Here is a 26,750-nt window from a genome sequence, read left to right as displayed (position 1 = left end):
CATTGAAGTAAAAGGGCGTTAGGGCATAACAACAAAAGAAATAGGGAAGAGTCAAGTCGGGTCAGCAAAGTAGCCAACGAAGGCAAAGCTCAAGGGCCAGTGTATCAAACTCCGAGTCTTGCATCGCAAGAATGCACCCAAAACACAATTAAAAGCCAACTCCACGACGTAGTAGGAAAGTATGCTCAAGAAGAGGAAAGCGGGAAAAAGGGGGTTCTCGCAGAAAGCAAAGAAGAAAAAATCCGAGACCAAATAGAAAAGAAGACTCCATCCGAGTCTAACTCCAATCGCACCGAAGATCCAGAACACCATAAACATGAAAACAGACCGAAACTGTAGGGTAGGTGAGAGTAAAGGAAAATAGAGAGACTACCGCAGATTGCGGATGACCTTCTTGCCACGAGCAAGGAAAGGACTGGGCATGTCATCCATTTCAGGGTTCCAGATGGCAGGGGGTTCGCGCTCGGAGCATTTCATGCTCATGATAGGGCCATTGGCACGGGAGTCACTGGCGCAGCGCTTCACTTCATCCATTGAGCGACCTCCGGCTCTGGCCTGAGCGAGTTCAACAAGCGTGCGGCCACCCAGGTTGCGCTGCATGACAGCCTTAAACATTTCTTCGCCACCACCACCGGCGGTCTTGTTGGGGGATTGCTGCTTGGAGCTACCCTTGCGAGTTGGCGAGCCACCGGCGTCAGCAGCCAGATTTGCGGACGAGGGAATTTTGGTGAGACGACGGTGGGGAGACTTCGCTCTGCTGTCGTTGACGCTAACGCTGCGCTCATCAGACTGAGAAGCAGACTGGCTGGTTGACTGAGGGAGGCGGGTACCGCCCGATGGGAAGAGGGAAGGCTGCGAGCTGAGCTTCTGCATGAAAGCAGCGGTGTTCTGACGCAGGAGAGGGCGGCGAGGCGCCTTCAAAGGGTCAGGCTTCACCTTGGGACGAGTGGGTGAGGGCAAGTCAGGAGTGTCGTCCTCATCGTCGGAGTAAGCCAGGGTGGGCTCCCACTTGGCTTTGTTGCGCTCGGCCTCTGCGAAAATGTTGCGAGCGCCACCTTGGGCGGAGGTACGGCGAGGCGAAAGGGAAAGAGAGGCAATGGAGATGGGAGAAGGCTCGGCCATCTGCACATCCACAGGCGAGTCCACGACGGTCTTGGAACGGCAGAAAGGAGTTCGGTTCTCTTTCTTGGGTTGCTTCCGCTTGTTGGATGGTGGTGAACCAAGTGACACTTGGGTGGTATCGTTGGAGGAAGGGGTGCTGTCGCTATCATCGGTCATAGTCGCTGAAGACTTGGATGACCGCCATCCTTGGTTGCTAGAGCGGGAGGAGTTCGACCCTTGGTTGCTAGTACGGAAAACATCATCGCGGGGGTTGCTGTTTGCGCTTGTGTTCTTGTACTTCTTGACTTCGATGGAAACACGTTCCTGAACTTCGGATTCGAAACGCTTGCGAAGGCGATCGAGCTCACTCGTGACTTGGCGATCGATTTCCAGGCGTGCCTTGACCTCCCATTCCCTTCGAACGGTATTCTCAAGCTCGGCCTTCATTTGCGCCTTTTCGGTTTCTCTTTTCGCCAGACATTGCTCCATTTCGCGAACCTTCTGGACTGCGACCTCCTCGCGTCGGCGCAGAGTCTTGCCGAGGTCGACCACCTCCTTCTCCTTGCGCATCAAGCGAATGATGGGAAGGTTAATCAGACTAGATGTATCCGGGCGCTGGTCGGGGTTGACGCGCAGACAGCTTCCAATAACGCCCTTGAGTTCCGGCGAATAATAATCAGGCAAGGGGGCGAACTTGCCCTCACGGATCTTCTGCACTAGTTGAATGTGGGTGCGAGCATTGAAAGGGGGCTCTTTTTGGCACAATTCATACATGATACAGCCGACCGCCCAAATGTCGGAGCGCAGGGTGTACTTCTCGGCGGCACAGATCTCGGGGGACATGTAGAACGGGGTTCCAACGTAGGTCGAGGCAAAGTCGTGGGATTGCATCTGCTTGGACAGGCCGAAGTCACCAAGCTTGACGGTGTTGTCGCAACCGAGGAAAATGTTTTCAGGCTTCAAGTCTCGGTGCAAGATAGTGACCTGCCCTTGCTTGCCCTTTAGACCAGAGGCCTTGGGAGTTGGTCCCAAAATGTTCGAACCAACTTCAGCTGGGTCGGATCCATAGTGACATCGGAACAAAGCAGTGATCAGCTGGGAGAGGATGCGCCAAACAAACTCTTCTTCGGCGTACTTGTTTGCTTTCTTCAAGTTCTTGATAACCATACCCAGATCTCCACCACCGCAGTACTCCATATAGAGGTACAGGTCCTGGCTTGCCTTGAGATGTTCCCGGTGGTAGTATGCGACAATGTTTGGGTGACGAAGGGAGCTGAGGATATTGAATTCGGCAGTGAGTTGCTCACGCTCCTTTTGGGACATTTTGATGTAGTTGATCTCTTTTCGGCATAGAATCTATAGAGTGCAAGGTTAGTTGGGCGGGTACACGTTGCGACCACACAATCAGACTTACGAAACCATCAGTCTTGCGCTTGACTTTGCGAATGATTCCAAAGGAACCACAGCCTAGAACGAAACAATTAGTATTCTATCATGTTAAGATCAATAGTAGTTCTTCCACAGTGAACATACCAATCTTGTCTAAGATCTCATACTTGTCGGCCTCAGCCAAAGCAATCGCCATGGCTATAGATTGAAAGTTGGACGAAAAGCGACAAGGTGGAAGAGTCAATGATGCATGAACGGAATGAAAAAAAAAAAAACAAGATCCTGTTGTTAGTAAAGTGAAGGCTTGGGATTGCAGAATTCAAGATTGAAGATTAAAGGGAAAAGTAGGCAATATGAATGGAATTGAAGATGGGGTGTTTGGTCGCTTCGTTGCTATGCAACCACAATTATGGCGCTTTACTCCGCAAAGCAGGCGGTAGGTAGATCCTCAGGCAGAACACACAATGACGTTCCTCGCCAATTTCTAACATGTATTGCTTTTTCTTTTATACATGTCATCTTGGATACATTATCATGCTACCCCCTCTATCTCACAGTAGCCATATACATCAATTGGACCTCGCTACCCACGCTATGAGATGCTTTGTACTCGAACCCCGACTCCCTTCGGACCGGGTCACATGATCCTTATCGATAAGCGGCCTCTACATCCCCGCCGTTTGTATCCCACTTCAAGCTGTCGGCAACCTGCATGATGGCGGACGAACCGACAGTTTTGCGGAAGGATCAGCTGGAAATCAGCTTGGTCAAGGAGAAGAAACTGATCAAAGATGGCACAATCAAGGATGACAATCCCCTGGATCTCAGTGCGCCGTTTCGGGAACTATGCAATGCATGTCGTCAGGGTGATCTGAAAGTCTGTCAAGAGAAAATCTCTGAAGGCGTAAATGTCAATGCCCGTGATCCTTATGATTACACCCCATTGATCCTAGTGAGTGCAATTTAGAACCTCGGTGTGCCAAGTCCTTCGCCTCAATATATAATAACCAACCGAAAGGCGAGTCTGTGCGGACATTACGAAACCGCCCAGCTGCTGCTCGAGTCCGGTGCACTGTGTGAGCGTGACACATTCCAAGGTGAAAGGTATATTGCATATTGAATCCTGGTATAGATTTGTCGAGTTAATCACAAAATTCCTTAGATGCCTCTATAACGCCCTGAATGACCGCATACGGAACCTCCTTCTCGAGTATGATTATTCTAAATCCACAGACCCTTTGCAGCCACTCGCTGCACATATAACATCCCTCTTGGTGCGGGAATCACCTGTCACGGCCGACATTGTTGTGACTGCGTCCGACCAATCGCTTCACCTCCACAAATTTATACTCTCGGCTCGTTCCCCGTACTTCCATGCCAAATTGGCAGCAGCACCAGAATCTGCAACATGGAAGCTCCCTTCCACTATTCCACCCGAAGCATTTGGCGCTGCAATCAAGTATCTATACTTTGGAGAAGCTCCTCGAGAATTGAGGAGTGGACCAGGTACAGGGTTCACTGAATCCGAGACCTTTGCCGGAGTGGACAGAATCTCCAAGTACCTGGATATTCCCAGTCTTCCCGATAGTATACTTGAGAGTGGAGATAGAAGGCGTGCCCGGCAACGACGAAATGACGAGATCTCCAAGGGTCGAGATCAAATGGATAAATGGTTCCGGGAGAATGTGCTGGGAAATAAAATCGTGGTGGAGACTTCAAAGGCGAACGATACCAAATGGAGTCGGAACAACGCAATCTTCGCCGATGTTCTCCTACGAGCGGATGATCTCCCCGACGAAGAAGATGAAACAAGCAATGGTGTGTCCACCGAGGGACCGAAATCCACCATCTTCCCATGCCATCGTGCAATGCTGTTGCGCTCCGAGTTCTTCCAGACCATGTTCTCATCCACCTTCCGTGAAGCATATGTCAAAGACCAGCTGACTGTTATCGATGTCGACTGCTCGCCCGAAGTTCTGGAAATCATCCTCACGTTCCTCTACACGGAAAAGGCCGATTTCCCTCTGGAAATCGCCGTCGATGTTCTGTTCGCAGCAGATATGCTGTTCATTGAAAAATTGAAGACAAAGGCAGCGGTCGTCATCAGCACCCTCGGCAGTGCCGGAATGTCTCAAGCAGAGGCTGCAAGAACTCGGGGTACAACCGACGAAGACGACATTGATATCTATTCAATTGTCCGAGCAGCATGGTTAACACGTGTACAGCGACTGGAGGAGTTTGCTGCTCGATACCTGGCATATCGCCTAGAAGCGCACATCGATACTCCCGAGTTTGCAGAGTTGATACAAGAATCAGCGGCTCGAATCAAGGCGAGACAGGAGACCGATTCCATCGAAATGCTGGATGATATTCGATTCTACCTCGGGGAGCGCTTCAGACTGCGCTTCAACGAAGCAGGTCTCGATGAGATGATGGACGAAGATGTACCGTCAGATGACAGTGACGCGGACGAACAGTCAGAAGTCGATACGCAACTCGCAGAAGGCGTCAAGACACTTGAAATCGCCAAGGAGACGACAGAACGCCAGGCCCATCTCCCACAGGAGGAGCAACCGGAGATCCGCGCTTTAGACGGTGCGCTGGTTGTGGATGAATTCTCAGAGGATGCCATGAATTATGAGATCCTTCTTGAGAAGCTGGATGATTTGTTGGAGAGCCTCAACCTTGAAGCTTAAGTAAATATTTGGACTCGGCGATCCTCCTGGTATCGCAGGCATGTGCATTTATATGTTGATGAAGAGAAACATAGCCACTTTATACACAGGGAGGGAGAGGGCGCATATACACTGTTTGATAGAAAGATAAAATATACAGCCGCTTCAATTATATGCAAATTTGAATCAAGTTTTCCAGGTGCTAGTTGGCAAGTGTGAACACTTGTCAGGCAAGCTCAATGTTCGGTTTGACCAGTGGCGATCGATCAGTGACGGGCGATGGGCGGTTGCGGTGTTGGTGACTAGATACATTCACAGTATGGCTAGCTTCGCGTAAGGCCCGTCAACTGGAAGGTTCATGCTGATTTTTGGTCTCGTATGGTAACGAAAATCGTTGTGTCCATTGCAAAACGTTGTCCTTGGTATAAGACGCCCGTCGCATCGGTGGTTGGATTTACCATAGAGGTCGGAGAAGTGATATTCGGGTGCGGAGTTCTGTGAAGTGAAAGCACTTTTCGTATCATCGTCCACCTGGCGGCTGCTCTTTATCCTCCTTGCTGATTCCCTTCTGTTGCTTTTCCAGCACCCGTGCATCCAAGTCTTGTATTTGGTTCTCGAGTATGCCTTTCCGGGCAACGAGATTCGATCTCATGCCCTGGAGAGCTCTGTATTGCTCATCGAAAGTCGATTCTTCTTGCCTTTTCTTTGTCTGAGTGGGAGCGAGCTTAGCTATGACTTCGCAAATGGAAGATGTAGTCGGATAGCTCCGGTCCAATGGATTGGCTCTTACCTGGGCAATTTCCTCATTCGTTTTCAAACCAGCTCCATAGAGAGTGCCCGTGATCGTGATTGAGACGACCGCAGTTGTCAATATCAGCCGCTTAACATTTGGAGGCATGTTGAATGTTGTAGATAGAAAGTGATTGCTCGCCATCAATTTGCCGTGTAACGCCCCACCGCCTACCCGAACTAGGCTTAGTATTGATCACCGCTCACGCGTTTCGTCGCGTTTGAAACGAACAAAGAACGTTTTGACAAAGCGAGTCTTTCGAGTCTTCCGAGCGTCTCATGACTTCTCCTTAGCAACTCACCTCACCATGGAGTCACCAAATCTCTCGCGTCGGCGACCCCGGGACGAAGACGAAGACGAAGACGATATCAAGTCCGAGTCAACTTCCAACTCGCGCGCATCAAGTGCCAAACGTCCCCGCTTGAACCCCGCCGACAGTGACAACGAGCCTACTGAAGATCAGGACGCCGAAGAAGACGAAGAAGAAGAGGACGAAGCCGAAGCCGACGAAAATGGAGAGGGAGAAAGCGATGCAGAAAGCAATAGTTCCAGCGCCTCACAGACGATTGCCAACCCTCCTCAAGTCGCACCTCACGACGGCCTGGGTCCCGGTGGCTACAAGCCGGGTGCCATCGTGCGCATCAAAGTGACAAACTTTGTCACTTACACTTCCGCGGAGTTTTTCCCAGGCCCGAAGTTGAATATGGTGATAGGTCCTAACGGTACGGGCAAAAGCACCTTGGTTTGCGCAATTTGTCTGGGTCTTGGATGGGGCCCACAGGTAAGAGCGATAGCCACACCCTTCATAATCTTGAAGTGTATCATTTACTAATATATGTGTTTTTTAGCACCTGGGGCGTGCCAAGGACCTAGGCGAGTTTGTCAAGCACGGCAACAAAGAAGCCATCATTGAGATTGAGCTATGTGGACCACCCAAGATTGGTCACAACCCCATCATTCAGCGTACGATCAAGCGCGATGGCAATAAGAGCTCGTTCCTGCTTGATGGCCAGACGGCCTCCAAGAACGACGTATTGAAACTAGCTCAGTCATTCGCCATCCAAGTCGACAATCTGTGCCAGTTTTTACCCCAGGACAAAGTCGCCGAATTTGCTGCACTCACTCCAATTGACCTTCTCCACTCCACACAGAGGGCAGCAGCTGGCCCTGAGATGCTGGGCTGGCACGATGACCTGAAAACCCTTAGGAGCAAGCAGAAAAAGTTAGAGCTTGACAATGGGGGCGATAAAGATACTCTGGTGAACCTGGAGAGCCGCCAAGAAATGCAAAGAGCAGACGTTGAACGAATGCGCGAACGCGCTGAAATCGAGCAAGCCATCGCCATGCTCAAAAAATGTCGACCGGCCGTCGCATTTAAAGAACATGTAGCGGCCACACAGGCTATGATTGCCGAGAAAAAAGACCTGGATGCTGAATATGCGCAGCTCAAGGAAGAAACTGAGCCTGTTCTCCGTGCAGTAACGGCCAAAGAAGCCTACATCGAAGAGTTGAATGGAGCGAGAGATGATCGAAAGGATGCTGTTGATGAGGCGTCCAAGGTCACCTTAACAAAGGGCAAACTGATTGACGACTTTGACGCGAAAATCTCGGAGATCAACGGTAAAATCGACGCTGAAAAAAGAGTGGCGCAAGCCAACGGGCCGAAGCACAAAAGGCTCAGCAGCAGATCAACCAGTTTCAACGCCAGTTGAATGATGAGGCCGTTGAGTTCGATCCAGAAGTCTTCAACGAGAGTCTGGTAAGAAGAATTTGCCTTGTTTGTCGGTATCTAGAACACCTGCTAATGATTGAAACAGCGAGAGAAGCGACTTCAGAGGCGAGCCATGGAGACGCGTGCCCAAGAGATCAAAGACCAACACATTCCCCTCCTGGAAGAACAGAACCAGGTGCGCAGGGATATCAAGCAAGCTGAGACCCAATTGGCCAATCTGGACTCGGCAGCTGGTCAACAAGAGATCAAGCTTGAACAAATATCTAGGGACACGCTCAGAGCGTATAAATGGCTTCTTGAAAACCAGAACAAGTTTGAACAAGAAGTTTTTGGTCCACCCATCGTGACATGTTCGGTCACCGACCCCAAATTTGCCGATGCTATCGAGTCTCTATTCCAAAGGACAGACTTTACCTCTTTTACGACCCAAAACCGAAATGACTTCCGCACGATGCAAAGAGAGCTTATCCACGGCATGAAGCTCCACGATATTTCCATCCGAACTTGCTCACTGTCACTAGACAGGATGAGTCCCCCGATGCCAAACGATCAAATCCGCCAACTAGGGTTTGATGGCTGGGCGAGAGACTTGCTTGCTGGACCTGATCCCGTGATTGCTATGCTTTGCAGCGAGAAAAACCTGCATGCCACTCCAATTGCGTTCAGAGAGATCTCCGAAGATGTCTTCAATCGTCTGCAAGACAGCTCGTTGAGCGCCTGGGTAACCGGCAAGAGCAGCTATAACATTACTCGGCGCAGAGAGTACGGACCTTGTGCCACATCCACTCGAGTTCGACAGATCCAGCCTGCCAAGGTGTGGACTTCACAGCCTGTTGATCAGAGCCTCAAACGTAGCCATCAGGAAAATATCGCTCAGTGGAACGAGCAACTCACTGAGATCAGCAACAAGCTTGAAACCAGCAAGAACACAGGTCTGAAGCTACGGGAGGAGATGGAGCAGCTAGCAAAAGAAACGGTATTACTCTGTTTGTTCCCGGGCTTATATCTGGTCACTAACCTATCCAACAGCGAGCAATCGAGCGCGAGAAAGACGAAAAACAAACCGCACACACTCAATACCGTGCACTTCCCCAAATGATCTGTATGTCATTCTCTTGCTGTCTTCCTGTGAAAGGCTATGTCTAACAATCCACAGCCCACCAGAAAGCCAAGCTCGAAAGTGTCACAGCCATGTTTGATACTGTACGAGAAACAGTTCGTGCCTACCGCAACGAACAAGACGATCTTGCTATTCAAAAGGCTGAAGCTACAGTCGAATACGCCGTGAGTAATCCCTTCCGAGTCGCTTTGATACACCTAACTAACAACACCAAGGACGCTGTCGAACTATTCCGTCAAGCTTACGAAGAGCTGATGAAGATCCAAGTCCAGTTTTTGGAGGCCAACTCGGACCTTCAGACCTTGCGGCAACGCAATGTCGAGACTACGAGGATTTTAGACGAGAAGCGAGAGCACCTGATGAAGTTTACCGCCACGCTGAGGGAGCTCAAGCTCCAGACCCGAAATGAGAGACAAGAGGCCCTCAGGATCATTGAAGAAGTCAATGGGTTGCCCGGCGGACCTGAGATAATGAACGAAATCAATGATCATGATATCGCTCGACTAGAGGCTGATATCGAATCCCAGGTAGCCCGACTGCAATTCACTCATGGTGGAAGTGATCACATGGTCAAGGAGTTCGAAGCCCGCGAAAAGACGATTGACAAGCTACGCACCAAACTCGCCGACTTCGAGGCCAAGCTCGTCGAACTTAGCGCAGCCATTACCGAAATCCGCAATGTGTGGGAGCCCAGGCTGGAGGCACTCATCGGAAAGATCAGTGACGCATTCTCTGACTCCTTCCGACGCATCGGATGCGCAGGCCAGGTCACACTAGGCAAAGCCGAAAGCGAGCCTGGACCGAATGGCGAGCCCGGCGTGAGTGAATTCGCAGAGTGGTCGATTGTGATCCACGTCGCGTTCCGCCAGGACGCGCCCCTGTCCGTATTGAACTCGCACCGTCAATCCGGCGGCGAGCGCGCCGTGAGTACCATCTTCTACCTCATGGCGCTGCAGTCGCTTTCCGCCTCGCCGTTCCGTGTGGTGGACGAGATCAACCAGGGTATGGACCCGCGTAATGAGCGCATGGTCCACGGGCGTCTGGTCGATATTGCGTGCGCCTCTAGTGAGTCGGACGAAGTCGACAATAACGGCAACCCGATCGGCGGGGGCGGGGGTGGCCAGTATTTCCTCATTACGCCGAAGCTTCTCAATGGTCTCGCTTACAAGCGGGGCATGCGTGTGCTTTGCATTTACAGCGGCGAGCACATGCCCCAAGATTATGACAAGATCAATTTCAAGGAAGCCATTCGGAAGATGGCCGCACTCTCTGGCAAGGAGGTTGGTCTTCCCATTCAAGGGAGTGCCCCAGTCTATGCGTAATGAACCCGGTTTTTTTTTTCTCTTTTGAACACTCTTTGTTTATTTCCGTTTGTTTTTTGGTTTGTTTTTGTCGGTTCTGTTGGGTTCAACCGCGTGCGCCTCTCGATACCCATTTTCGGCCGGCCCTTCGGCCGGTAGCGGCTTTTCCCATTCTCACATTTTCTACATCTCGAAGTTCCCAGAGGATATTTCTGCTCCAAGTTATTTCAATTTACAAGTCTACAGCGACGTATGCAATGTTCCAGAATCAATATAGAAGATCGTCTCAAGATCAGGTGAAACTGGTTCGCGAAGATCCCGAGTCACGACCTGCCCAACTGGGAGGCATGGGTACGGAGTACGAAGAGACTGCGGCTCCATATGCATGATCGGCCGCTCCGTGTCTGTGCTTCGGTAGTTATGATTCGAAGGTCCCACAATGAGGGCAAAGCAGAGTTTCTTAACATCACATTGGGTCCAAAGCGAGCAGGTCAAAGAGGCAAAGTGGGCTGACCAGCCCCCCCCTTAGCCGGGGGCCTCCGGAGGCCCTCTGGAAGGATTTTCGGTTTGATAATTCCATACTGAGGTCATATTACTGGCTGTACAAGGATCAACAGCTCACTTCGCTTAATGTAAGGCTCCCAAAAAAAGAAAGGAAAAAAGAAGAAAAAAGCAAAAGACACAGATGACACAGAAGAAAGGGAGAGCTCAGATCGACGGGCGGTTCCGTAGATCATCCACATCGGAGGATTGAAGGCCAATCGCCGGCCAACAGAGTGCGTACGTCTCGCTAAGACCAACTCTAAATTGCCTGGCTTTTGGGGCTTTTTACGTCGGTTTCTGTCCGACTTGTGGCGTTAACATCCCGGTCACTCTTGGCTTTGACTCGCTCGATCGACACGCTTTTTAAGTTATTGGTCTATTATTCTACGAACGCAAATCATATTCTCTTAAGTGTACTGAGTACGGAGTACTTGGGTAGAAAGTAGCTGAGAACGGTGTACGGAGTATACATTATGGTACTCTCTACGGAGTACGGAGTATTTCCTCTGTTCTCCGTATGAGTCTTTTTCTCTTCTCTTTAACTTTAAGCCCCCAATCCTCGTAATATTCGTATAGTCAGAATGTCGCACCTGGAAATTGAGTCTTTCCAGCTTCCGGAGTACACATTCAATAGTATGTTCTCTCGTGCAGACTCTGCATTCTGCAAATTGTCCTGTACTCCGTAGTACCTGTAGACAACGATAGATCATGTTTCAGGTGCATGTCTGCACGGCCCCCAAACGCACTGGTCACCCGCTAGTTGCTTGATCCTCTTTTTTAAACGGCCCCCAAACGTGGAGCCCTCGTATATGATTAGTAACCTGCATAGACCTGCGAGTAGTACAGAATACATCCTAGACTTGTCTACTCCGTATACGGAGTATACTTTGGGCTTTTGCAAGGTTTAGGTTTAGATCCCAACGTAGCACGGTGGTCGCACAATCTCGGGCCACAGGGGGAAATTCAGATCTGGACCTGCTGACTCGAGTACTCGTATTACGGTGTACATTGCTTCACAGGCTGCCTGTGCAGCAAGGATATGTATTGGATGTGCCTGATCCTTGGTATGCGTATTACCATGCATATCCCAACATCAGGTTCTGATTCCACACTCATTTGGTATCTAGGTATCATTGGGTAAGGCACCGAGTGCGTATATACATATGCGCAATATATATCCACCTCTCCAACCCGCCGGTGGCGCGCATCACACCCAGGAACCTTGGAAGGTGGGATCCAAGCTAGCCCAGAATATAATATTACACTCATCGATGTGACCCAACATCGAATCCTTAGAAGTTTATGGGGCTAAGAATAAAGGTAGGAGGTCAGGACCGGACAGGGGTGTATAATTTGCCAACGCACAGAACAAAAAGGAATCAGGGCCTGAATGCAACGGTAGGATGATCTACGGAGTACGCCATGCGACTCTGGCAGCCCAGAGAGGCATACGGGATAATGCTTGCATAGGTATGATCTCAACGCGCCCTCTCAAGAAGATTATCAAAACCAACCATCCAATCCCCGCACGAGGAGAAGAACAATTGCCGACATGAAACAAGACTGTGTAAATCACCGGCCGATCACGTAGGATCTACCATTAGCGCGCACATAAAACCACTCATAGTCGCCCACCGCCGACTCCCGATACTGACATACTATTGGAGTCTGATATGGAGTACAAGGAAGAATTTTTGCAAATCACTTTGATCATCGCGTGCATGCAAACTCTATGTACGCTGCAAGCAATCGAGTACGGAACTGGACTGCGCTTATAGGCTTTGGCTTTGGCTTTGGCTTTGGATTTGCCAGCACCTCCGGGGGATCAATGCTCACCGCATTGATCGCCTCTCGTATGCATTTGGTTTAGTTGTAACTCTCGGTATGAGGGCGAGTTCCTGAGGAGGTTGGCGAGATTGGCGAGGGGGAAAATGATCAGACCCCCCTTCCCCCTCGGCCTCGGTGTGTTGGGAGGTAGTACTCGTACTCCGTGCTGATACTTGCACTTACATCCAGTCTCTTTTTCGGAGATTGGATTACGTGGAGACCGGCGTGCATACGATTGCTCGTGCTAAAACTCTAGACCATGTGGATTGGGGGGTAAACTTCGGGGCATGAGCGATCCCAGAGTCTTGACTCAGCGGCTCTGGGCCTTGGACGACGTAATGGGCTCAACGGTTGGAAGTCGAGTGGAAGTCGACTCCGTAACACGGCAGCCGAAGCCGAAGCCCTGATCCGAAGTTTAATAGAGGGTGTCAAGGGTCAAGACCCCCCCAGTGGCTGGGGATGAAGCCCGATTAGGCAGGACGGTAATCTAAATGACCGGATGAATAAAAGGCGATCAAGACCAACAAAGGAATCAAAAGACGCAACCTCAATCTATTCATCAATTCATTGGAAGGGTAGAACCTCGGCAGGATCTCCTTCGAGTAATGTCAGCATTAGTAAAATGACTATCAAAGGACTATCAAACCACTCCGAAGACTATGGCCGGGAGTATGGCTGAATTTGGATATATGAGCTTCCAACCACCGAAGGTCGGGTATTTTCATGGGTTTGTTGCAGGGATGTTTCTCGGATGTTTCATACCTCGAGTGGAGCGAACGGAACGCCGATCACAGATATCTCAGATACGACATTTACAGGAGAAGGCTTACAGTAGGGGTGGACTTGAGGCCGGAGTGTCGATCTACGGATGTACAAGGGCCTACAAGACCGGGGGAGCCCAGAACAGGGGTGTGTGCAGTGAAAGAAAGGACCAAAAGCAGGATCTACGACAAAATGACGATAGCTTCGATAATACCTCCCTAAAATAGACGAAGACATGGGGGATACTCCATGCTTACCAGGTTGAAAAGTGGAACAGCGACAAGAGACAGGGCCCTAGTTCGCTTGTGATATATAGGGTTAGCGTAGATGCCATGCGCCAGCGACGATCGCGGGGTTTATACTCAGAAGGGAAATAGCGCGCTCGGTAGGATCCCGGCAAGCCCTCTCATTAGTGGCCTCTTGACGAACGGGACGTTGTTTCACGGAGTGAAGACATGCCGAGTTCCAACGCCTACAGCCTGGGGCCAAGCCCGGGGTTTACCAGTTAAAATCATCCTAAAACTATCATTCGGTAGCAGCAAATAGCCCTGGATTATTAATTGGTCGATCCCGGCTCCGTGGGATGCCCCCTTCTTTGAGATCTCCTTTGTTGTCAGACTGAAGCGATCGTCGATCATTCGGTGGAAGTCCTGGTGAAGCAGGTGATTACTGGTCAGGAATCTTTATTGATTCATTCATCCATTTCTTTCTTTTTTTGTTACCTGATTTTTCAGACGTCTCGGGTTCGGCTTGCTATACGAGAGATACGATCATCTGTCAAACGTAGAATGTTACGGTGTACACGTTGCTTTTTTACCCCCTGCGCTGTTCTATTTGGGGGCCAGCAGGAATATACTGGTACTCCGTAGGTAAGAGCAGAATACGGAGTACGGAGTACGGTTACTCAATATGAAGAATTCTATGAATGTACATCCATGAATAGAGAGAGACAACAAGAAAGACATTTTTCTAAAAAAGCTCGACCCTTGTCTATATTGATCCCGGTACCGATCGATAATCACCAGTGCAGGCAATCATCAATCTAATCTAGATATGGACCAGTATGCCGATAAGATTAATATTATTGTAGGCCAATGCAACACGAAACGCACAAACAATAATCGACTACATTACGTGGAGGGCTGCATCGGAGGCATTCCGCAAATGGACATCGCCTAGCGATGGCGGGCGATCATGGGCTGAGTGGGAGCTATGGCCAGCGGTTATCCCCTGAACTTGGATCCTCGTTGATCCACCGAACACTCTTTTCAAAAAGGAAGGAGGATAGGTGACAGGTCCTGATTTTTAAGCTGAGGATCTGAGTTCGATGTTCAGATACCTTATTCAGACAGTGGTCCACCTTCCCGAAGGTTGAAGGATCGTACGTAAATTGAGTGCAGGATTCGAAGGTCCGGTAAAAACGTCAAATACAGTTTAAAACCCGAAAAAAAAAAAAAGAATGCTAAACAGAAAACATGCTAATGCACAATGTTGCGGGAGGATCACCATGCGGATGGCTCATCGGACGCAGAGTGCATCGGGTGTGATACCAGATTAGGGCTGGATGCCACGTGAAATCAGTCGCATGTTGCATAATGTACGCTTTGTACTTGCATTTTGCCAACAGAAGCACCTTCCCAAGTTGGACAAGCGTAAGATCGGATCTACCAATCCCCGATCGGCATAAACAAGGTTGGGGGAGCAATTCGGTGATTTACGACGATTTGCCGGGCACTTTGAGGGGGTTTCACAGTGTAAACTGATCCGTGGACGGATATACGGTGTTTTAACCCTGATTTATTTTAACCTGAATTGCCGGTCTTTCGTCATGAGTTTGGACCTTTCACTTCTTAATTTTAATTTTAATTTACACTTTGGGGAGGTTTCATGAATGTGATACACCAGCTGGTCTCGCATGGTTTATGCAAGTGCCATGTGTTCGCCAAAAGGCAACCATCGTATAGAGCGTATAGCAGTGCAGACCTCACATTAACATCAACTTCCTCGTGTGCGAGAAAAAAAATAAAAATGTTTTGGAGCCCCACTGATTTGCGACCATGGCCTTGGGGCGAGTTGGTGGCCCATGGGAGAAAAGGGGTGAGTCGCGTGGCATGGGTCCAGTGCCCCGGGAAATAGAAGCGATCAGCGATCACGGCTGAGTCCGTTGCCTACCCGGGTCTATGGCCAGAAGAGGATAGTACGATCCCCCTTCAATAACTGCGTTACGAGTTCTCCGTGCCTCGGCCCATTTTGAATCGACTATCGATCCAGACCAAAATAGTTGCGTACGTGGCATCTAAAGGGTAGAGTACGAAGTATGGTTTACGCGGCAGAGAGGATGGGTTTGAAGCGAGATTAACATTTGAATTAACATTTGCGCAAAGGTAAAAGCCCAAAGGTAAAACACCGCGGATCGCATCCTTCCCGGTTTCATAAAAAGGAAAAAGTGAGTTCCGATGAAGGTTTCTGAGCTCTACTCGACCGTCGGCTTTGAACTTTCTTGCTGTCAAAGTGATGATGCTGTCTATCCAATTTACCAGTCAAACACAGACTGTAAGCATGGGAGAGTCAAATAACCATTTATCCTGGACAGAACCACGGAACGCCCAATCACTGCCGGTGGAATAATAAGGCCGGGGGTCCAGGCTCAGTTGAGGATAGGCGATCCGTTACCAAGTGCCGACAAGGGGGCCGATCACCCATGATCCACGTCCGGGGCGATCCTGACGCTCGAGCCATTCTAGAACAAGACTCCCCCAATTGATATGATGATGCTATCAGGTGAGACATAATCCGCCGACAACGCTTACAGGTGTACGGAGTACGAAGTAAACGAAGTAGAACTGACTGGAATACTGGGGTTGCCTAAGCATCTTGAGGCGGTATTCAAAAGCTGTGAGGCTACTTGATATCGATCGACAAACCTCGTACTCGTAGCTTCATGGGTTCAAAACTCAAGACATACAAGTACAAAAAAAGCCCGACTGTCACCGGCGATCTTCGCTGTAAAAGGGCTAAAAGATGCCAAATGGGGCTAAAGAGGGCTAAAGAGTGGGGGCCCTCGCTTCCACGAGGACTTGTGGGTCTTAACCCCCTTTCAACGGCCAATCCCCATCGACGCCTGTGCAGAACTCATGCACGGCCCGTGCGAAAGCGGTAATGGGTTACAGGAATAGGAGTAATGTTCCAGAACGCCGATCTAAGTCCGTTTTACCTGAATCCGAGCTTCGAGGAATGATCTTCAGGAGCAGGGTCTTGGGATCGACCGTTGGTCTTGTCACCTTCTAAATCAGTATAGACGTTCACTGCCGAAACGAACCCCCATACACAATCCTGCAGCGATCAAACCGCACACGTACCAGCTGCTCCAAAGTCAAAATGCATAAAAATGGATAGGCTCAATACATTGTACGCGACAATGTGTCTAGAAAAAAAAATATACTTTGACTCCCTGCATACCACCCTGTCTCCTGCACTCCATAAGGTTCGTGTAAGCGAGCCCGGGGCCATGGATTAACTGTTTCAGGTATTCACATTTTGGTCTCGCCCAGCGCCTACAGCCGCCCACATTCCACGTTCTTTTTCTTATTTGACACTGACAGTGATTAAATTAAATGTGAGGCACACAGACACATAGGAAGCTCTGACCAAAGTTATGTAGGCATCTACGCGCAGGCAAAAAGATAATTCCGGAGGTGGGACCCAAAAGGGGTTAGTCTACTACTTTGTGACCTTCCCTTTTAGATCGCTGCGCCGTTGGGCTTTTCCCCATAGCCACGCGACAGAATGATCTCCTGAACCGTGTCATCCCCGGATCTATGGACAATACATGCAAGCTATTATGATCAAAGAATTCCGTCTGGTCATGGTGATCTGGAACAAAGAATCAATATCAGCAGACACACTGTACAACACACTCTTAGCCCTCCGCCGATCACACACTAAAATCTGATCGCACGATCAACCGTTAGGTGGAGAGATGTGACAGGTAAGCAAGATTGAGAGGATCTGCACTAACCGTAGCCGAGGAGGAAATTGTCCAACGGGGAGTTTCCGGCCTCCCATTTTGGGTTTAGTGGCTGCACATCCCGCAAGGCTGATAGGCTTTTCCCTTGCGGCTTTTCGCGTGGTCAAATCGTCATTCCCCACGTTAATCTCCGAAAAGAATTATTTCTTTTTCTTTTTCTTCTTTTTTCATTTATTTTTTTCATTTTTCCCTCTCAATTTATCACTCCAGCCTGCTTTTGCTTTTTTTTTCCATTTTCCCATTTCCCCCGTTTTGGGTTTTCTCCGTAATTCTTCCCCCTTTTTTCCCTTTAAACATCTGCCCAGTCCCAAAGGGGCAACTCTAAAAGAATTTCATTAAAATAAGCTTTGGAACGAAAAGAAATGCGAATTAAATCAATATACACTTCGTAACGTAAATCGTAATTTTACCACCGTCCGGCGATCATAGAGGTCTACTTCTATAAACCTCGTGTCATCCCCCACTGTTCATCACACATCTGGACTTCCAACCTCTACACTCTACACCATGGATCTCGCTAGCCTTCTCTCCACGGCTCCTAAGCCATATACTCCTATGGACTCCAGCTACTACAAGCGTTCGGCGCCTCCTTCCCCACCCGCCGAAGAGCCCAAGGTCTCACTGCCTTCTATCTCCTCTCTTCTGGAGCGTGCCGATGGCCAGCACTCAGCCAGTGAGTTCACCTTTCCAAGATATCTATACAAGACACAGAAATCTAACCACCACTCCAGAGCGCCAACGTCTCTCACCACCACTTGGTGAACGTCACATCCGGGTGCAGCCCTACGAGCTGCCCCCAACACCCCCATTGCGCCCCGGCTCCGGCCATGGCCACAGCCGCGCATCACCAGAGATGGTCAAGGACCACCGCTCCTCCATCTCCAGCAACGGCTCAATCCACATCGCTCAACCCTACGCCTCTCCCGCTCCCAGCGTCTCATCTTACACTTCACCCATCGACGCCCCTCAACAAGCTCTCTACTACTCTCGCCCTCCCACCACATCAACATTCGCCCCTTCAACACCCGCTCCTGCTCCTCTCCCAGTTCAGCAGCCTCTCATCTCCCCAGTCACTCCCGCCTGGCAACACCACCACTACTTCCCCCCTCTTCAACAACCCAGTACCAGCAGAACCACGACCGCTACATCTGCCGTACTTGCCACAAGGCTTTCTCGCGCCCCTCATCTCTGCGCATCCACTCCCACTCCCACACGGGCGAGAAGCCTTTCCGTTGCACCCACGCTGGCTGTGGAAAGGCCTTCTCTGTGCGCAGCAACATGAAGCGCCACGAGCGGGGTTGCCATTCCGGCCGTCCTGCCCCTGCTCTGGTTGTTTGAATGGCTTGAGAGCTTGAGAGCTTCAGCTTGTATTTGTGAAAAAAAGGGATTTTTCTTTTGTATGGGTTTCTTTTGTTCGGCGTTGTGTGATGTCCGTGATACCCTGGATCTTGTTCTTTTGGTTCCCCATTTAGATGGGTCGGTTCATACACTATAAAGTTACGATTCGAAATGTATATTCTATGACCATGACTCGCTTTTCCAAAAATCCGCTTTCTTTATTGTAAGCTAGTAAATTCGTATGGCTTGTACGGAGTATTGCAGGTGGCAGGCTGTTTTTTTCACATGCTGTTGGCATGTGCCGTTTTCACATGGAACGCGTGTCAGGGCCAGGAGAAGCCCAGCCTGGGAGGTCTTTGATGCTGTGAGAGTCATACGGTTGGATGTCAGGTGCTCAATGAACGGTTCTTTGATCTGCATCGGATCGTGGCTGGGGCATCTCCAGACCCTTGCAATTTCCCCGGCGACCTCCGATCAATTTCCCCGAGGGAAGATGGTCCATGGATCATTCGATCTACACGGCACATGCTATTGGGTTGACTTGGGTTCACCCGTCTCGAATTGAGCATTAGGAGTTAATTTTAATTATTGAACACCGGTGATTTTCCAGCATATGATATCATCTGGGAAGTTCCATTGATCTTCAAGCAAATTAGCCATGTCTTTGACATGGAACAGTTTGTAAGGGGTGCCTAGGTGACATCCGTTTACTTCTATGAAGTATCGTGGCCTCAAGTTCTAAGGTTGCTTCTAGATACCAGTAACTCAGCATGTAGTTTTTAGAAATATTTCGTACAGAGAAACCTTTCTCTTAAATCTCTCATTTCCAAATTTTTTCGAAGAGTAAGTTTTTTCCCGAAAACCTTCCAAGGATTGAACAACCCAAAGTCACCATCTTCGGCCGCGCGTCTGCGCCGCTTCCAAGCTTATTCAGATATTGCTTCCATCACTGCAAATTGTGTCGTAAATGTCATAAATCATCCATAATGTAATTAATAGAATCCCACGTATTCCATATTAACCCGTGTTGCGGCCCCATAGATACAACCTTACTCATCTAGAATGCCTCTCACTAAAGCCGCCAGACTGGTCTCGTACCGAGCCGGATTATGGTCACTCAACATACCACTGGCAAACCGCAGCTCTCCAAAGTAGGCCTCAACGTTTCTGACAAATCTCAACTGCACCCTGGTAGCCGGTCTACCAAGCCGACCTGCATCAAGATCAGGCAAGGTAAATGCATCCCTCTGTAGAACGCGCATAGTCTCAACAACAAAGACCTCACCAGGTGGCATGAGCTTGGGTGCGCGCATCTCATCGCGTAGTAGCTTAAGCGTTTTCCACGCCCAGGCATCCTCGCCGACGCCGTCACCGGCATTGACGACTAGTGGCGGTTGATTGACATAGAACTTGTGAATGATGCTCTGGCGCAGTGAGTCGCGGAGGCGCTGTCGAATATGTGATTTTGCGCCTGTGTCGTCTTTGAAAGAAAGCGAGGCTGTGTGCATATCGTGTAGGATACCTAGGGAGAGACTGGGGACTATATCTGATCCGTTGACGATGGTTGTTATAAGGCCTCGAGTGGCGATCCGGAGAAACGGTGACATTACAGCCGGCGGTCCATAGGCGTAGACGTGAATAGGGCGGTTCGCTGGCAGCGTGTAGGTTGGGACAGTTTTGTTCGAGTCGGAGTCCGGTAAGAGACGAGGGCGGTAGGATGATGTTATGAAGGAGGTTCCTGTTTGGACGGGGTTGGGTTCTGAGATCATTGTGGCTAAGAGGGCAGCAACGCCGCCACCGAGCGAGTGGCCGCAGAGGACGATGCCGTAGTCCTCGAATTCTTCAAGTGCGGCACGGAGAGTGATCATTACTCGACCACCGCCGCCTTCAAGGAGGCGCTTAGCGGAGGCGTGCATGCCTTTGTGTACCTTCCAACTCTTGCCTTGCCATTCGAGATCATCGTAGTCGCACGTCATGTCCGTGAGGATGTCTTCAAAGCCCCAGGTGCCGCGAAGGGTGAGGACAATTGCTTTCGAGTCATGATCGATGGAGAGATAATGGACCAAGGGAAAGCCAGTGTCTGTCTCGCCGGCAGCGTTCGAGCCTCCTGCTGGATCGACATAGGAGGAGAGGAGGATGGTGGATGGTGGGAGACCTGCGTTTTCAGAAAACGCGCTATGCACATGACCGTCTGATGTGGTGCTGGGTAAATTTGTGGGATCTCTAGGGACGCCCATGACCTTGAGTGCGTTGGAGCCATATGAAGCAGATGAAAATCGACAGAATCGTCTTATGTTCTGTACAAAATGTCTCTCGGGGAAAATTCCTGGAACAAGACCATCACGGTTTAGAGCCTGGATAGTCTCTGTATCCCCATAAGCACTTTTGCGAGGCCGATGCGCAAGGAGCAGCGATGTCTCCGATCCTGCAGTTGCCAAGGAGTATATGCTTGGAGTGTAGGAGTGAGATCTGAGATGGCGAGCCGACGACCCGGGTCGATTGTCATTTGCTGACACCCGGCCATCTGCTTCTGATGTTGTGATAGACATGGAGCTGCTACTGCGAACGTGAGTTCGGGCGGCGGCAGGGGACCCAGGACGGAGATCGGCACCATGGCGAGTTATAAAAGCATCTGTTCGGGTCAGAAGTGACTCTTGACTATTGTGTCTCATTGTGAAGTGCTCTCCAAGTCCCCTTCCTGGAGGTGTACTATAAGGTGGACCATGTTTTGTTTGAGATTGAGGCGAAGCTCGTTGAGGCGAACTGGGGAAAGGCGATCTTCGCAAGCCACGATTTGGAACCGGAGTCGTAGGTTGATAGACTGGTGGCTCAGTTTGTCTCTTCTTGAGGTCTGGCTTGGTGGACACCTCTCGTACGGTCGCTTCCTTCACAGCGGCCGTTCCTTTTGTAGGTCTGTTTGTAGGCCTGGGTGGTAGACGGGGTGGGGGAATCCCAGAACCTGTAGACTTCAGAGGTTTCTTCAGAGAGCGTTTGACGTCGCTCTTTTCTGCACCAGCTGGCTTTACCATCTGTGCAAACTTGGTTAGACCTTTGCCCACGCCAGGCTTAGAGCTTTCGCTAGGCGAATCGGGAGCTTGCTGCTTGACAGGACCGTATGTATCAGGATGCGAACGCGACCGGCCATGTTGAGACTTCGGTGGGATCTCAGGCAATGGCTTGCCAGGTAATGCTCGTTGTTGATGGCTTGAATCAGCCAAGGTAGAAAGGTTTGAACCGTCATGAGGTCGCAATTCAGTGCTTTCGGATTTATTGAAAGCTGTCCTAAAGACCACAGTCTGCCGTGGAAACCGTTGTTTGTCGTCAACCATGACTGTATCTCCATAGTCATGATCATGGTGGAATCTTTCCTCAATCATCTTCGTTCCTGGCGGCGCCGCAATCTCGGCCATATCATCATCAAAGATATCAACCGTGATTGTTCGCGCCGTCAAAACTTCCGATCGGATGGATGCATGACAGCCTTGAGGGAGCTGGCTCATGATATAAGCGCGAACATCCTCATCGGACACCTGCTGCTGCTCGTCCAAGGGAACCGAGAGACGATTGCCCGGGGTATCAGTGACGCTAGACCGCCGGATTGCATCAAAGGCTTCATCAGTATTTCCCGGCATTACAAAAGAAGCACTGCTGGGCTCAACAGGTTCCTCATTTCCACGGTCCAGAAACTGTAGCTGGTGAGACCCAATCACATCTGCTCTTGCGCCGTTGTCCAAGATGACTACATCCCAAACAATTTCGTCTCCGCCACACTGGCGCAGATGGCGTTCGGTATTCTTCTTTCCCCATCGCTGCAGCAGCGCGAAACCCAGAGATCCGACAAGTAGATCTCCAACTCCGATCTTCTCTGCACTTGCACCGGGCTCAAGAGATCTGAACTCGCGCCGAATGAGCGTGATGATCGCCGCAATAGCTCTCGACGACTCAGTCGAGCCGAGGATTGCATCTAGAGTTGACAGCAATGCCTGTGATAGATGGGAGATCGAAGACAACGTCGTCGACGAGAAGTGGAACGACGCGGCAGCGAAGAACGATGCCGAGGTCACGGTCGTATGGAGCGTTGCCAACTAAGGGGGTTAGTCGAAGTGGCACCAGGAGCAGGATTGTAGTATTACACTTCGTTCAAGCAGAGACTCTGCCTCTGTTCTGCCGTGTTCGTCACCACTGCGGATCGCGACATCTCGCCCTGCTCTGGTCAGAATTCCTTCTACCAAAGCTCTACTCAGTTCGAGACTGGTGAGCGTGGTGGCCCGGGCGCCATCTAATGCAGCCCCGCCAAAGAAAGTGCCCAGTCGTAAAGATAGTGATGTTGACTGGGTGATCAGCGATATCAAAGACGCGACTGGACGCGGTAGCAGGGTTGACCCTGTCGGTTGAGTGATCTGAGCTACTTGATTCTCAGAATCTATCATGATAAAAATACTCAGAATTCCCAATAACCCCAGGAGTAAAGAATGAGGGAATCAGGGGGTAAAGAGTGAAGGGAAGTATGAAATGGAAGTTGAAGATGATCGGCCCTTTTCACATGTGATCTACTACATCATCGCCTTCAAACTCGCTTCGTTCACTCTGCGAACTTGACTCCGATTGCAGTCTTCCACTCTGCGGATTCCCGATAGGCCCATATTCTGCCACAAATCCGCCAAAAGTCCCTTCAGCACCTGCCTGGCCCCTTCTCGGCCCTGGATGCTTAGCCCGTAAATCACCGGCCGACCAACCAGCACCGCCTTGGCTCCCAGGCACAGCGCCTTGATCACATCCGAGCCCGTCCGAATCCCACTGTCGAATAGCACGGTCAATTGATCTCCGACCGCATCAACGATCTCCGGAAGCACATCCAGCGACCCAATCGCCCCGTCCACTTGTCGCCCTACATTGAATCAGAGAGCATTCGACTCGTTCTAGAACACAGACTTACCGCCATGATTAGATACCACGATTCCATCACAGCCGGCCTTCAATGCCAACTTCGCGTCGTCCACATGCTGAATCCCCTTCAGAACAATCGGCCCGTCCCAACTCTTTCGGAGGAACTCCAAATCCTCCCATGAATGCGGCGCCCCCGCAAAGATATCCCCGATCCAAGCCCTCGAAGCACCGAAAATATCCTCCTCAACCTTCGACCCGGTCTCTTTCTCGAACTTCGCTCGGAAAACCGGATCCGTAAATCCCACCTGGTTCCCCACCCCCTTGATAAAGGGAACATAAGCATTATCTAGATCCGCCGGTCGCCAAGCCAAGGACCACGTATCCAGCGTCACCACAAGAACCGAGAATCCATTCTCCTTGGCGCGCTTCAGCAGCGATAACGTGACGTTGTTATCGCGCGGCCAGTAGAGCTGGAACCATCTCTTTCCGTCCTTGTTGGCCGCCGCGACATCTTCGATTGAACTTGTGCTCGCTGTGCTCATCGTATACGGCACACCAACCTCCCCACATACCTCGGCAAGGCCGGTTTCCTTGTCTTCGTGGAAGATTCCTTGGACGCCGACCGGGGCAACAATCAGTGGGTTATCGTATTTTTGACCGAAGAGCTCGACCGAGACATCTTGTTCTGGTTTCTACTCTGGGTCAGCCGTAGTTTTGTAGATTGGGCTCGGTCTTCTTACGTTTCGCATCATGCGGGGGATCCTGACAGGATTAGTTGCTGATTCCGCTTGTCAAAAAGGGCACTTACAGCTTCCACTGACGGAATGCCTGTCGATTGCTATCCATTGTAGCTTTCTCGCCTGCCCCGCCGGCCACATAGTTGAAGGCGCGGATTCCCAGAGCCTCCTGAGCTTGCTCTTCCAGTTTGCGGGGGTCGGTGGTAACCCCGGGTAGGATACCCATGAGGGCACCCTTACCGTAGATTTCTGTTTGATAGCTGCCGTAATTATCGGACATGGTGATAGCGTTGAAGTTGGATTATGCAGGAAACATGATCTAGTCAAGCAATATAAACACGTTTACCAAAGTAAGCCCGAATTCCGAATGCGGAGATGCAAGTGGACCGAGGTCCACGAATCTTCTAATTTTGGGGATCTGCAAGTCGTCACTGTAACTCGCATTGTCTATGGCATACATCTTCAGAATATCACCCAGCAGCAAATTCACTCTTCGCCCTGAGTCGTTCTCCATATTTCCACAGAATGACCGGCACAGGGAAGCCTAGCACAACAGCGACCAACGCAATCACCGTCGTTCCCCAGCCAAAGTCCAACTTTTGGTACATGGCAGGACCAAAAAGAGGAAATCCAAACCCAGTCAATCCGCGCAGAATGTACACAGCTCCCGTCGCACTGGCTGCATACAATGTAAAAGCCTCATACAGATACGCTGTGGTGCACTGGAAAGAAATCATAGCAGCCCCTGCAAACAACGCAATCCCCAGGTCAGGCACAATCCAATGCGTCCCAGCCTGTGCCGCCCAACCGTACCAGAGGAGACCTACCGGAGCAAGAATCGAGGCTGGCAACATCAGAACGACGCGGTATTCTGGTTTCCCGCTGTCGTTTGCTTTCAATTTCCGGTAAATTGGGTCTGCGAGAAACCCGCAAACCTGTGAGCCCAGAAAATATCCAATTCCCAGAGCAAGGTAGTGCAGACTCGATGCACCGATTGGTTGGTGGTATTTCTCGCGCCATAGTGTGGTGAATGTCGAGAGAACAAGATACATCAAACCGTAGAGGTAGGCATAGAAGAGGGCAAGGAGTTGTATAATAGGCTGGATGCGTAGGAGAAGGAGAGGTCGGAGAAGGGAATTGCGGTATAGCTGAGCGAGACTTTGATCCGGGTTTTCGTAAGGGGTTCTGAACAGCTCCGGGCTGTCAAGTTTCTGCTTTCTTCTGGCTAGGATAATTGGTGGATACGTTTCCTTCATCAACACCAAACCGATGACGATCAAGGCGCCGTCGAAGATAGAAGTTGCCCAAAATGCCCAGCGCCACGTTGTATACTGGGTTATAAATCCACCGATCACAGCACCGATGGAAGGACCAAAGACTGGCCCGAGATTGTATATGGCGATGACCCAGCCACGCTCCTCTTTAGAGAAGCAATCGCTGATGATACCAGCACCGACCTATGGAATTAGGTCTTGTCTCGACGAAGAGAAGGAAGAACTCACAACAAGCCCACCAGCACCTCCGAAGCCAGCTAGTAATCGGAACGCAAGTAACTCGCCTTTGTTGCGAGCGAAGCCGCAGACCAGGTTAAACACCAGGTAGAACGAATTGCCGAAATGTAAGACCGCGACTCTGCCGTATATCTCGCTCAGTGGTCCCAGTAGAAGAGGCCCGAGACAATAGGTGAGTACAAAAGCTGAAAGCAAGAGTACGGCTTCTGTGGAACTGCCCATTTGAAGATCATCTCTGATGGCACTCAGTTCGGGTGCAACAATTGACGAAGATAGCGGCATGAGGAATACCGATAGAGAGACAATTAGCGTGATGATCCATTTTCTAGATGTTGGCCAATTGAGAGGATTGTCGGGATCGTTCTCCGAGAAAGTTATCAGCGTAGACTGGCGTTGGTCTATACCGATCCTTCTGGTCTCTGCTGAGTTCGCATTGAGCTCATAGAGCTGCTTGGCCTGGCTCATCGTATTGGTTTGAGAGTAAACATATTCGACACAGATTTTTGAAGGGCCGATCTGTTTGAGTCATGGTTGTACTTGATTAGAGTCATCCATGTACATCCCTTCCTATCTTGACATGTAGCGTTGTCGCCATAATGCGAGTCAAGTGGGAATCAAGCATTTTCGACACCCGAATTGCAAGGCACGACTTATCCTAGTTAACCAATTTAACCAGGGGCTTCACAGTGAGTCATACCTGCACGCACCCGTGAAAATTCCAAAGGTACATAGCGGCTGATTCCGCTTGGGCCAACACCTTGTTTCGGCTGGGTGCATAAGAGGGGGTCTGGATGGCCGAGGATCCTCTGGGCGGGAATCGTGCCCAGGTGGTCGGCCTTCATAAGCCCAGCAAGTTCGATCAAGTGGATTTTTGATAATTTTGTTGTTATTTTCAAATGATTAATTAAGAGTAAGAACGTTGGTGGGTATCTCGAACAAAAAAAAAAAAAAAAAAAACAAGACAAGACAAAACAAGACAAGAACAAAGATACAAAAAAAAAGACACAAAA

General features: G+C 50.2%; 7 protein-coding genes across 7 annotated transcripts; 3 read left to right on the top strand and 4 right to left on the bottom strand.

The window, feature by feature from the left end:
• Window positions 1–369: 369 nt before the first annotated feature.
• On the bottom strand, window positions 370–2,686 carry nimA (serine/threonine protein kinase nimA; the record flags this gene model as incomplete). Its single annotated transcript, XM_056958234.1, has 3 exons — window positions 370–2,457; window positions 2,516–2,568; window positions 2,635–2,686. The coding sequence occupies 3 exons, from the start codon at window positions 2,684–2,686 to the stop codon at window positions 370–372; spliced, it is 2,193 nt and encodes a 730-aa protein (XP_056807624.1).
• Window positions 2,687–3,205: 519 nt separating this feature from the next.
• N7506_008940 (ankyrin repeat and BTB/POZ domain protein) lies at window positions 3,206–5,186 on the top strand (the record flags this gene model as incomplete). The annotated part of the gene is made up of 3 exons (XM_056958233.1): window positions 3,206–3,442; window positions 3,509–3,594; window positions 3,653–5,186. The coding sequence occupies 3 exons, from the start codon at window positions 3,206–3,208 to the stop codon at window positions 5,184–5,186; spliced, it is 1,857 nt and encodes a 618-aa protein (XP_056807623.1).
• A 499-nt stretch (window positions 5,187–5,685) lies between these two features.
• On the bottom strand, window positions 5,686–6,063 carry N7506_008939 (uncharacterized protein; the record flags this gene model as incomplete). The annotated part of the gene is made up of 2 exons (XM_056958232.1): window positions 5,686–5,874; window positions 5,956–6,063. 2 exons carry the CDS (start codon window positions 6,061–6,063, stop codon window positions 5,686–5,688), a joined length of 297 nt encoding a protein of 98 aa, XP_056807622.1.
• A 199-nt stretch (window positions 6,064–6,262) lies between these two features.
• N7506_008938 (DNA repair ATPase SMC5) lies at window positions 6,263–10,129 on the top strand (the record flags this gene model as incomplete). The annotated part of the gene is made up of 7 exons (XM_056958231.1): window positions 6,263–6,736; window positions 6,804–7,575; window positions 7,623–7,714; window positions 7,773–8,663; window positions 8,717–8,789; window positions 8,844–8,971; window positions 9,023–10,129. The coding sequence occupies 7 exons, from the start codon at window positions 6,263–6,265 to the stop codon at window positions 10,127–10,129; spliced, it is 3,537 nt and encodes a 1,178-aa protein (XP_056807621.1).
• Window positions 10,130–17,774: 7,645 nt separating this feature from the next.
• N7506_008937 (uncharacterized protein) lies at window positions 17,775–18,605 on the top strand (the record flags this gene model as incomplete). Its single annotated transcript, XM_056958230.1, has 3 exons — window positions 17,775–17,940; window positions 17,999–18,336; window positions 18,390–18,605. The coding sequence occupies 3 exons, from the start codon at window positions 17,775–17,777 to the stop codon at window positions 18,603–18,605; spliced, it is 720 nt and encodes a 239-aa protein (XP_056807620.1).
• Window positions 18,606–19,654: 1,049 nt separating this feature from the next.
• Window positions 19,655–24,509, bottom strand: N7506_008936 (uncharacterized protein; the record flags this gene model as incomplete). Its single annotated transcript, XM_056958229.1, has 6 exons — window positions 19,655–22,690; window positions 22,739–23,045; window positions 23,160–23,493; window positions 23,542–24,184; window positions 24,233–24,254; window positions 24,301–24,509. 6 exons carry the CDS (start codon window positions 24,507–24,509, stop codon window positions 19,655–19,657), a joined length of 4,551 nt encoding a protein of 1,516 aa, XP_056807619.1.
• Window positions 24,510–24,699: 190 nt separating this feature from the next.
• N7506_008935 (uncharacterized protein) lies at window positions 24,700–26,205 on the bottom strand (the record flags this gene model as incomplete). The annotated part of the gene is made up of 2 exons (XM_056958228.1): window positions 24,700–25,686; window positions 25,732–26,205. The coding sequence occupies 2 exons, from the start codon at window positions 26,203–26,205 to the stop codon at window positions 24,700–24,702; spliced, it is 1,461 nt and encodes a 486-aa protein (XP_056807618.1).
• Window positions 26,206–26,750: the final 545 nt, after the last annotated feature.

The sequence above is a fragment of the Penicillium brevicompactum genome, assembly GCF_028827555.1.
Source record: "Penicillium brevicompactum strain IBT 35665 chromosome Unknown utg000006l_segment0_segment0, whole genome shotgun sequence".
Taxonomy (NCBI): domain Eukaryota; kingdom Fungi; phylum Ascomycota; class Eurotiomycetes; order Eurotiales; family Aspergillaceae; genus Penicillium; species Penicillium brevicompactum.
The sequence above is the reverse complement of the archived record's forward strand: the minus strand, read 5'-3'. Positions and strand labels throughout refer to the sequence as shown.